Source organism: Typopeltis vanoorti, chromosome 1 (genome assembly GCF_054136105.1).
Source record: "Typopeltis vanoorti isolate ZY-2024b chromosome 1, IOZ_Tvanoo_1.0, whole genome shotgun sequence".
Taxonomy (NCBI): Eukaryota; Metazoa; Arthropoda; class Arachnida; order Uropygi; family Thelyphonidae; genus Typopeltis; species Typopeltis vanoorti.
Genome location: NC_143549.1, coordinates 133846114 through 133858903, shown reverse-complemented (window position 1 = coordinate 133858903; position 12790 = coordinate 133846114). Strand labels below are relative to the sequence as shown.

Genomic DNA, 12790 nt, shown 5'->3' with positions numbered 1-12790 from the left:
GATAAGGATAGGATAGGATTTGGCCACTTAATAGCAGGATTTGACTCATACTTCAAACTAGTCATCTCTCCAACTGATCATGCACTAAATGTTGGGCCAGAAATTGGCAAATGCTAAGTTGTCACAGTGTAATCAATTACAAAAATTGGTTTGTGGAACCAGCTGAATACTAAATTGTTAGTGAGTGGCCAGATACCACAAAATTTACTGTATTATAACATTTGCAATTATTCTACATAAATTTTTGCACTGTATAATGTAATGACTGGCTGAAGGATTATGGAACTGAAGAATTGTGATATTTTCAAACATTCTGTGTAGTGCAGCAGATAGACATGAGTTAAGTTTCCATTCTCCATCCCACAAACCTAACAAACACATTTGCTGGAGAATATATAACAGACAGACATAGAAGATTATGGAGATGGCATTGAAAATCTTATTAAAAACTGATTTATGAAAACTAGAAAATCCAAGTCACTTGGCTACCAAGCAATTTGGCCATATGATGATAATGATAGTTTTCAAAAGATGGAACTAGCAGAGTAAATTGCAATATCAAAAAAGCAACTTACTAACCACTGAAGTCTGATGCATTTTTTGTAAATCACTCTGAAGAGAAGAGAGCTGACATTTCATATCTTCTACAGTAGCCTGAAGTGAAGTTCGCCACTCCCTTTCTATTTTTAAATCTGATTGAAGTGATGATCTGTGATTGAAGAATAAAAAAATTAAATATTACATGATCATAAACTACAAACTCATTTTTTTTAAAAATTATTTTAAGTTTAACAATGTACAATAAGTTGAACATCTGAGCAACTGATATAGCATTGTGATAAGCAACTTGATTTCCATAAATCTTGTTTGTACATTTTTATATCATAATGGAAAGGTACTTTATAGACATAAAAAAGGCATACATTTCATTTAGTACATTCTTAAACCTTAACAGAGAGGGAGGGAGAAAGAGAGAGAGGAATTTCATCACAACACAGAGTTGTTTATTATTATGATGATTTCAAGCATTCAAAAGGAGACATTAATCCATCTAGGATAAGAATATTCTGAACTCTACAAAATAATCATTCCCTACTATGTATTAAAGTACATGGAAAGCATCAAAAATTTATTTGAGACCAGTTTTATGGTTTTAAGAAGACATGAGCATCCAGAGAATTGAATGCTACCAACAGATGGTAGGATGGATATTCGTGGCAGTACTGAAATAAATAAATTATGATCTAATTCTTTTAACAAGAAAATACTTCATAAAGCAAGTAATATAAATAAGTTTGCTTTAACAAATGCTGTTATTTTCTTTCCTTAGGATAGTTTAGCTTCTGATTTCTGTTTCAAACTGCACCTTTAAATCATATAAGGAAATTCATTATTATTATTATTTTTTTTTTTTTTTTTTTGGTATAGATACATTTGACATTGATTATCATGTTAATGTTCGAGAGAGACAACATGAATCTAAAGATAATTACTAACTAAATTTATTTAGCTAATAAATTTCCATGCCAATATTTTCCTTCATGGGCATCTTCATGGGCACAAAGAAATATAATTAAATACATGCAGACACATTAGCAGGAAGTCAAACAAAGTATGAAAAGCAGGATCCTAAGTCCTAAATGTGCCCTCTATGGGTATGAAGATGGAAACTTGCTGAAGGTTTTGCTGAAAATAACATTCTCCATACATGAGGTAAAGAGAGGTAGCTGAATTTGTTCAGATTTATGAATACTGTAATGCTGTGGCAGATTCTAGAAATAATCTCTCTCTCTCTCTCTGATCCTACCTCGATCCTATGTAATATAATGGTTTCATGTTTTCATAGAAGTCATTATAGGTTTGAGGAGACTATTTTTAGAATCAGCATCAGCTATGAAGCACTCTCCCAAAATCAACAAGTATGGTTGCATTAATTTACCAAAGATCTGGGAGACTATCATTTTAAGACCTGATAGCCTGGCTTCTCTAAATTAACTTTATGGTTATCTGACCCATAGAGGGCACCATGTAAGGATATAGTTGTCAGTTATAATTTAAATTATTTCCCTCAGTTATGTAGTTTAGTACTGTGTACCTATGACAGTTATAATTGTGCTCTGATAATGCAGATTAGAAAACCAGCGAAGTATTGGTGAGTTTAATAAATGTACTTTTTCCTTTCCTGGTGTTGTTTATACTGAAAAGCATTATTATGAATCATCATCAACACCGAAGCCTCTCTATACATATTTTGAATACTTATAATATCATGCATCATAAGAAGGGTTACTACCCAGACTGGTTTTGGCCTTCGCTGAGTTCTCATCAGTGGACTAGACCCAGAAGCCATACCAAGGTTAAATTAATGCAGAAGTCACATATTATTATTATTACCCTAAGACCCCATAGAGTTAGAGATACAAGTAGTAAAAATGTGTATTTCCTTATAATTAAATTACTCTTTGTTTGCTTACACTTGGATAAAGGATTAAACAAGAATACAGTTTTTTTTTGTGAGTTTAATTTGTAACCAAGCAAAATTTTTCTACATATAGGCTAATGTGCATATCAAGCATAATGGTGAAGGTGTTAGAGAGAATACAAACCTGGATTGATGAGAATGAAAATCTTTTGAGAGAACAACATGGATTTGTTAAAGGGAAGTAATGCTTTACTAAGCTCATTACATTTCATAATAGGGTTACTAGTGTATTAGACAGAGGACATGCTATATAGTGATTCATCTGCCAAAGCATTTGATTTCAAAACGGCCAACCAGGCTGGCAAATATTAGAATTTTTACTTTGAAAATGATGAACGAGTGGGTTGGCAGAGATGGTTGTAAATGCTTGACAGTTCATGAGTTTAAGGTGTGGTGTGATAGATCTTGCATTAATAATGGTTAGTGTGACCCTCCGATGATGAGTCTTCAGGCACCATGGGGATGAGTGTATAACAATAATAATGAAATACTGTTTAGATATAGTTTAGTAAGAGCTGAGGATTGAAGGTTAAATATTCATGGAAAAAGCAAGTTGAATCAGATAGCATAAAATTTTTTAAACATTTTATAGCAAACAGAGATAGTATGTAGTTTGTGAAAGTAATATACAGTAGATTCCTACTCCCTGAAACCATCATTAAGCAAGCTCTCATAAATGAAACCTGATTTCTTGCAGACCCCATGTGATGAACTGCAATGACTCTTCTATGTTCCTACAAATCAGTTTTCATCTATGTCACACTACATTGTAACAGCAACCAAACTAAAATGCAGAATTTAAAGAAATATTTTACTGTTTGATTTAATTTAAATTAAATTGAATCAAACCGTAAATTTAATTTACTGTTTGATTTTAATTATTTAATTCAATTTAATTTAATAACTTAATTATTTACTTTTTTTTGCATTTATTTAAATGTGAAAAGTGAATTGGTAACTGATGATCTAAATTTTTAGACCTGAGTCAATTTTTTTAAAAACTTCCTGTAAATCATTGCAATATAAAAGTATGGAGCAGGATGAAGTTTTTCAATTTTTTCTTCATTGATTACCTGTTCTGCACTTCAATAAGTTCCTCAATGGTAGGTTCCTTTCATGTGGGGTTCAACAATTCCTTAATGTCTTCAGCAACTTCTAGAGCCAATCAGTTTGCTACCTCAACTACACTCAATGTAGCCTTTTACAAAGAAGATTTAAAAACTTCAAATTTATTGGCTGAAGGACAAATCCTGATTACTTTGCAAGCAAATTCTGTGGCACACCATTTTCGACAGTCATAAACAAAGGGGGATTGTAAAGTGAATGGTTTCTGCTATATTCCACAGTGATCAGCATCAAATATGCTTTTTTGTAAATGTGTAGAACAGCTTGAGTGTTGGCAGTTATTCATTTTAGTATTTAATGGTACTAATTTGCAACATCACACAAACAAAATAACCCATTCATTAAGTTGCTGATATTTTACTGGATTTCAAACAGCATCCTCCCTTAGATCCCCAAAGCAATTATGAAAAAAGTGCATTTCATAATGGCATTTTTGTACACAATGACATCCTTCATTATCACAACTGAAACTAGAGACTTGTCAACATATGTATTGTTGGCATAATTCTGTTTTATCAAATTTTACCATTGAAGATTATATATATAGATTATTCGACTCAGAGCTGTGTGTTATGAGGGTTGTAAATGTCTACATTTTTATTCCTTGTTTTCCTCTTAAGAGTTAGTCGTTAGTTCTGCTGACACCTTAGTGCAAGTTATTTCAGAATCCAATTTTCTTCAGAAGCAAGGTTCTGTTTGTGGGATTATGTCAGCATCACTATAACTTTATGTGATCAACATTGGAGTATGTTGATGAAAAGAAAAGTGTGTTCTCAGTAATTCCTAATGATGGATTACAGTCATTTGATCAATCAGAAGAGAGCCGAGCCTTTCATTTTCTTGAAGAAAAAAAAAATTGGTAAGAATTTACTGACTCAACAGCAGATATCAAAAAAAAGAAAAAAAAGGAAAGGATTTTATTATTATTATTATGTAACACTTCCAGGGAGTCCAAAGACTCATCGAGGGAGAACACCTACTCTACAACTTCTATTTCCACCATTCCACCAACAGCAACTACCTTCATCATCTACACTAGCACCACCTACCACTGACCACCACCACTAGTATTTTCACAGACAATCACAAACATCCATACCCATGGTGGGATTCAAACCCGCAGCCTTTTGGCGGGAAAGCAGATACGCTAACCATTTGGCCAACCAGGCTGGCAAATAATTAATGCCAGCAGCATCCAGGGTTCCCAGGTGGCTCCAAAGTACTAGCTGGGCTCGGGTTTGCTTAACTTCAGTGATCAGATGAGAACTGGTACTTTCAAACCAATCTGGCTGCTGGATGGCAACACTATCTGTAAGAATTCAGTTTCATGCTAGGAAAATTTTGTGCTAACTGAATTCTAACAAAAAATTACCATAACACGTCTCAAAGTTAGTAAATCACGACAGTTGAGTGAGTGTCATTCACGAAGAATCATAGTGATATGCAAAAGCAGGGTCACAATATACATGTGTACAGGGTAAGACTGAAATATGCATAGGATTGCGTATTTCAGTATCCATCCTCCCCACTCACCCTAAACTTCAGTTTGCTGATAACTTGAAGCATTTGCATTCAAGGAAACATGCTGATACATAACATGTTGTGAGTTGTAAAACAAGTAAGATTGTAGACTGATAATTTCGTGAATCTAAAGCTACCGTTAAGATAGGCATTTCAAGATTGTTTAAAGTTAATTAAGTAATACTTTAAGCTACTTAACAGAACTTAAGTTAATACATAGTTTAAACATAGTCAAGTACATAAGAATGCTCTACTTCATGTATTTCATGCCCAGAACCAGCATAAATCATATCGACTGAATGTGCAGTAGATAGTAAGTCTTTGTTACATTAATTGAATGAGTTAAATCATTAATTGAATGAGAAAGTTAAGTCTTTTTTACACTTATTGAATGAATAACAGACAGCAAGCCTTTGTTATATTAAATGAATTTGTAGAAAAAAGCCATTTTCAACTAATCTATATCCAGGCAAACCCCAAGTTACAAGCATAATGTGATCCTAAAAATGTGTTTGTAAGTTAAATTTTTTTTTTTCATAAGGTATATGGTTAAACTTTTAATGCACTTCAGAAATAAATTCTCTTAATAGAAATAGTGTAAAAATGAATAAGTTAAAAATTTATTCTAATTAATTAATTAATCAATCAAACATGACATCCTTTTTAGTTCCTTCCTCCATTGATGCATACATATACATAACTGTTAGCAGATGACCAAGCTATTTTTTGTATTACTTAATACATAATAACAATCGAGTTTAGTTTCTGCTAATATCAAAGTTTTTTACCACTTTCAACACCTTCACAATCACCACATCTCTGTTTGTTTTCCATATTTCAAGTCTAATAAAAAATAAAACTGTATATTTACTTATCATTCTGTTTTATTATTACCTTTGACATACATACATACTTAACATGTGGATTATGTTCAGCAACTGAAGAATATTCAATATGGCATAGAAAGAGGAAGGAATTACTGGGATACACATTTTTCATTGTGCATCGTAAAATGAAACTTCAACCAATACAAATGTTCAGGTTTTGTGTTCAGTAAATGAAATGGGGTCATAATTTATTAGCCTGTGCAATATTCATAAATACAAATTTTCCATATCTTGAAAGTTTATAAGTAGAGAGAGAGGGGGGGGGGGAACAAATAACACTGTAAATTCACCTGAATTTACAGTGTTATTTGTTCTTAAACTTGTGTTGTTCCTGAAATCCAATTGGTTATACTCTACTATTTTTTGTTTATTTAAGAGTTGCCCTCTTATCTTATAATCAGGAGATGAATCTGTTTCCACACTACTCAGCACAGTTTCCACACTACTCACTACTCAGTGAGTTTACAACCTGCCTGGATCATAGCACCATATCAAATTAATAAAATATTGCTTTCACCTTGGTGCTATCTAAAGAAATGGAGGTCATCAACAGTAAACTTCTTTCACACATAGAGAACTCAACAAATCAGTGATCACCAATATGGATTTTGCTGATCAAGATCCACAACAAATCTGGCCTCTTGACCGACATTAACTATCTCTGGACAAGTACCATAGAAAGATTTGGAGAACTCTGTGCCATTGCCCTTGACATTTCCATGTCATCTGATAAGATCTGGCATTGAGGGCTTCTTAGTAAACTGCCATGTTATGTCTTCCTCCCTTGTAACTGGATTGCCAGTTTTTCTCTCAGTTCATTCACTATGTGTAATGGTGAAAGGCATTCTCAATGCAGAATTTCCTGTTACTGCAGATATTCCTCAGGACTGTTATTTCACTCACTCTCTTCCTCATATGCATAAATGACCTACTTTCACTTACCAGAAACCCCCCACAGTTTTGTTGGTGATAGTACTCTCCACTCATCCAACTCATATGGTAAATCTTGTGGTTCCTCAGACATCTCAAGCTTCAAGATAATCTACAATAAGAGCTATAAAATCACCACATGATCCTTCATTGGGGCAACAAGAAGCCAGTCCCTTTACAGCTTCCAAAACACAGTTTTGTCTATTTTCACACAAAAAAGACAAAAACTGTGTTTTGGAAGCCACAGAACTTAACAATCAAGATCAGAAATCTGGTCTTGATTGAGGTGTCATCATTGGTAAATAGATCCATGAAGATATCAAGAAATCAATACAGTATTCTATTTTCTTCCATATATAAATAATGAAATGGTGTACCGCATGGCCTCCACATCCTGAAGCAGGTCCTCAGGCCAGGATTTTTGGCAGCCCCCCCCCCCCACCACCACCACCTGTCACTCAGGTTATGGACAATGCATTGCTATACAGTCTCCATGGTTTAGGATCAATTAGTTTAAATGATAACACAAAAGTAATATTTATTTAAAAAATTACGAACATCTACATAATACAAACTAATAATAATATTCAAAATTACTTCAAAGTATATTTTCTAGCTTTTGTCGATGCAAATTTATCAGTAATGTCAGTAAAATCAACTCGCTTAGCCAAATCATTTTCGATGCACAAAATTGCTTGGTCATTAAGTCGTTCTTGGCTACTTGTGCTTCTTTGCCATGTTTTCAATGATTGGCCAGTCTGCTGCTGATCTCTCAGCTGAAGAAACACCGGTATTGGGCAAAATAGTTTAATGGGCAAGGTAGATATTGGCAAATATACCTTGCAGTTTTTTGTCATAAATTGTGTTCAGAAGTCTCACCAGATTTGTTTCTGTGCCAAAAACCCAAAAACTATCTTATGAATACTTTTAAGGTGAAGGATTTCATTCAATAACTCTTCTGACAGATCTTTTTCACAAGTTGTGTTGCTTTTGCGAAAAGTTGACCATCATCCAAGTTGTGGAAATTTAAAATAGGTGAGAATAATTCACATATATTATCTGCTGCTTCAAACCTTGTTTTTAAATCATTCATAATGAAATCCAATACTGGATAAATTACGAAAATTTTGAAATCTTGTTCAGGTTCTACAGTAGTTTCTCAATTTTCGCAAAATTGAAATTACACACCGATTGCTTCAGCAACTACTTTTGCTTCTTGGACAACATTTTCCCACCAGTCACATAAGTGCGGACTCGACCCCAAGAGATATTCCTTTACTTTGCATAATAATGTTCTTATTGTCAATATTTGCTAATATTTTGTGCCAAAATATTGTCATTAGTATACCTTTATAAGATCTGAAATATTTTTTCAAGCCTTTAATTGTGTTCAGTATTGAAGGAGAAAGCGAGACGGGCAAACAAAAACTGAAAACTAAAGTAAATTCTTTCGAATGGGAAGTTCAGAAGAGTAACTATAAGGCTGAAAAGATGGATAATGGATTGGAAACGATTGCAAAAGCTAGTAGTCCCCTCTCGGCACATATTCATATTTTATAAAGTTTCTTTTTGTCTTTTGTTAGTCTCACTTAACTGGCCGACCCGACAAGATGGGCCCCCTAATTCCGGGGCCTCATGCTAGAGCCCTGTCAGCCCCACCCTTGTGGGGGCCATGGTGTACTGTCATAATGCTAAAATACTCTGGACCAGAGATAGTTTTAGGAGGTTTATTCCCTTGGTTATAAAGTATATTAAACTTGACAAATTATACTCTTATTTTAATCCTTTAGCTAAGTGTACGCAAACAAAGTTTGCATGTGAAGTATCTTCATGACTACCTCTTTATAGAGGCTATTTGACTTCACATCAGTTGCCTCAGTTATGAAGTTTAATACATGATCGTTTCATGCAAAAAAATAAAATAAAATAGTGTTGATTAGAGTAGTTATTTAGAGCGGAAGCTGTCTGTGAAAGTCTTTCAAATTTGCTTCCATGAAGCATAGGTTTCTTTCCAGCAAATATAGATGGCATGTTATAATACTGATAAGTCACTAATGTAAAAATTGTTTATATGTAGAATTTTCAGTTATGTTTCATAGCCATTTTCAATACATTACAGAAAATTCCAAAAGAGAGAGAGAACAACCATTAAATTGAAAGCACATGATATTATACACTATTCTACCTGGTTAAATCAATCCATGGCAGTCAGTAAAACTGCAGTGGTTGAACTTGATGTAATCTGTGTGTTCTATACATTGATGTTTGGCTGTTGTGAAAATCCATCCATAATAAGCAAGTTGCAACTTTGGAACCATTGGTTCCAAAGTTGGTTAGGAACTTGCTTATTCACTATTCTATGGATCAGTTGGGGGTTGTAGCCATTGGCTAAGATGTTGCATATGTGTTTATGCTCAGCAGTGGAAGAGGGTATTTTCAATGGAACAGATCAGAAAAGTTTGTAAAATACCATATTGTTATGTACCAAGAATAATGGATGTATCCTCCATGTGTGTGTGTGTGTGTATTTCGTGTTTACCTCCCAATAGTAACCCTACCGGGAGGTAATTTATTTCCTACATGCACAACTGCATACAATGAATATTACATGGAATATTTAAATAATCTGGTTAATAATTATATTTATATATCTATATTCATATTTACATCTATATCTACTTATATTTGCACTATATAATCCTGACATTATAAGTAGTTTATATTATTTTTATGTGAATAGTCCAAGGACTCATTGAGAGAAGGCACTCCACTCCACAACTCTCCCATCTCTACCACTCAAATCCACCAACTATACAGAACTGCTACTACCATCATCATCATCTACATACAAGGCCAACTACTGCCCACCTAATATTACATTACAATGATTGAAAACTGATCCTATTAAAATTAAATAATTTTGAATAGCACTTTTGGACAAGTCTCTGTTTTTGATACTGGTTACTCATCTCCTGAAGAGATGATGTGTGGTATTATCTCATGATAAAAGTTTAATGGAGTGAAACAGCACTAGGAAACAATTAAAAGTAATATTTAATGCTTCCAATATTTCTTCTCAGTAACAGAAACATCTTCAGGGAGTACAAAATGAGACTTGTAACACACACAAAGGTAACACAAAACTAACTAAAACAAGTGGAAGAAAGACTAATCTTAACTAGGTTGGGTGTCCTCTCAAAGTATTAGTGTTTCCCATATTTTTGGAAGTTTTATACAATCATACTTATTTAAATTTGGCTGATTTTTCAGCAGCAGAGCAGATTCTAAAAATAGTCTTTCTCTTCTGAATTTACTGTGATGGAGCATGATGGTCTTTTTCCAATTGATTCTATGAACTGTATCCAAAGTGCAACCCCAGATCGACCATAGTCATGACTACAAATGTATTTTTTATGTTCTTCCATTTGGATGGTAGCTGATCTTCCTGTCTGTTCATAGTAAGCCAACTTGCAGGAACAAAGAACTCTATATACACCTGGAACTGAGAGGGAAGGGAGTTTGTCTTAAGTGGAGTAGATAAGGGTAGCTAGTTTTGAGTGGGGTTTGAAAGTGGCGCAAAGATTGTATTTCTTTAATAAGATTCTGGATATTTTTTCTGATGTGCTTCAGACATAGGGGATGAAATCTTTCTGAAGAGAAGGTTGTGAGTTGGAGTAATGATTGATTTTTTTTTTTTTTTTTTTTTTAGTCGGGCCTTTCTAGATACCTTGGTCACCCACCTACCTAAAAGTAACCTGTCCTTTTGTTTTTCTGCAGATTTGTGAACTGATGCATGGAACTCTGAATTCAACATGTCAGCTGACGAATGGCAATTTTACATATTATCCTTCGTAGCACCCTACAGTCACATTCTGTGAGTGAGCTGGGTCATCCACTGCAGGTAAAACTTGCAGTTGACTCTCTGCATTTCCATCTCAATATGGTATCACTGACTGGAATGGCCCAATTTGTGGAACAGATAGGCCTGCAACATTGCATCCTATCATAATGCCTCTTTCAAACTCCGTCAGGTCTCTTCTCACAGCCATTTCACCTGAACACAGTTGCACTGACTTTGGAGCATCATATTCCTATTCCTCCAATTTGTATTGGCTACAAACATGTGACTTGTTACATAGCATGATGCATCTTGCTCACAGGGGTGTCTGTTGACTTCTTTCCAAGCAGTATGCATGTCTGTGTATTTTTTATTTATATATATATATATATATATATATAATTTTATTATTATTATTTAAAAATCAATCTTATGTACAAAGATTAACAGGCTTTGGTTCTCTGCAGTCAGGCAAAGAGATTACACGCTCACTAATCATTGAGATTAGTTACATAAGAATAACAGTTGTTATAAGACGATATTACACTTTTTATACTAATAATAGTTATTATAACATGATATTACAACTTACATGAAAATAAGTTACTATAAGACAATATTACATATTTACATGAAAGTAAATGATCATTATTCATGCTGTTAAAGTACGAAAATCTCTCTCTTCTACTTAAAATCATAAATATGGAAATAGACAGAGTACCTTACAACTTTTATATTACTGTTGCTACCCAGTGCTTCTACTGCCACCAAGAAGGCCATGGTAAGGAAATTATGCCTACTTATACTCAAAAATGAGAAACCAGCTAACAAACTAGCCTGCTTGCCGAGTGGTTAGCGTATCCACTCTCTAGCCAAAAGGCTGCGGGTTCGAATCCCGCCGTGGGCATGGATGTTTGTGATTGTTCTGGAAATACTAGTGATGGTGGCGGTCAGAGGTAGATGGTGTTGGTATAGTTGCGGTCAGTTGGTGGATTGAGCAGTGGAGGCAGAGTTGTGGAGCAGGTGCCCTTACTCGATGAGTCTTTGGACTCCCTGGAGGTGTCTAATAATAATCCCTAATGGATTAGAAAAGCAGAAACATGAAACATCCAGCCCAAAAAAACAGAGCACTGCCAATAAACAAAAATCTCAAGTACAAACCTTTCAGCAAAATACTAATGATACAAAATCAATTATCTAACAAAACTCAGCTTTTGGAAGAAACTATGCCTAATTGTCTACAGAAGCCATCCTAGAGAAAAAGAAATAGGAAATAGAAAAATAACAAACTCACATAAAAAAATAATGAAGAGGAGCAAGAAACAAAAGCAGAAAATCAGCCAAAGGCTGCAACGCAACAGAGAATATTTGTCACCAAACATTCCGGAACCCTCCCACCAGCCTGGCCTGTAGAGAGGGACGAGTAAATCGAGCTTCTTGAGTCCTCAGATGAAGAAGAAGAAACTGAAAATGCAGATCTTCCTTACACTGAAGGCCCAGTAACAAATAAGCAGCTTCAGAGTTTCCTTAAGAAAGTTCAAAGCTCATCACAAAAAACTGTTGACAACATATGACTACACCTTTGACATCAGTGGCCTTATTACTCTGCTGAAAGAACAAAGAGCCATTCTGGGGAAAAAAAGGAAGAAAATCCATCAACCTGAGAAAAAGAATATACTACCTGATCACGACAGGCTTGAATCCCAGCAGCAGAATAATTATCCCTAAAGTAAATGAGCATCACCCTGCCAAATAAAATAAATCAGGATATGAGCACCCCGGTAAACTTTTTCTCTTTAAATGCTAGAGGATATGCAAAACACACTCATCCTGCAGCATATCCTTGCCCACTGTGCCAGAAATAATTATGCTGCAGGAAACTAACCTCCATTCCAACAGCAAAGTTTCAAATCAGAACTGGAAGAACTGGCCATATACCATGCACCTATCTTGCCATACAACTTCATGGATCAGGAGTCACTACTTGTGATCATTCTTTAAGACTAA

General features: G+C 34.5%; 1 protein-coding gene and 1 pseudogene across 2 annotated transcripts in view; both read right to left on the bottom strand.

The window, feature by feature from the left end:
* Positions 1 to 12790, bottom strand: part of LOC150110447 (RUN and FYVE domain-containing protein 2-like) — a 358385-nt gene that overhangs the window by 31416 nt on the left and 314179 nt on the right. For both annotated transcript variants that reach the window (XM_090393911.1, XM_090393918.1), the window contains exon 13: positions 580 to 709. In XM_090393911.1, the coding sequence (XP_090250037.1) occupies positions 580 to 709 (130 nt within the window). The remainder of the gene's footprint in view (positions 1 to 579; positions 710 to 12790) is intronic.
* Positions 4791 to 4904, bottom strand: LOC150110448 (5S ribosomal RNA; annotated as a pseudogene).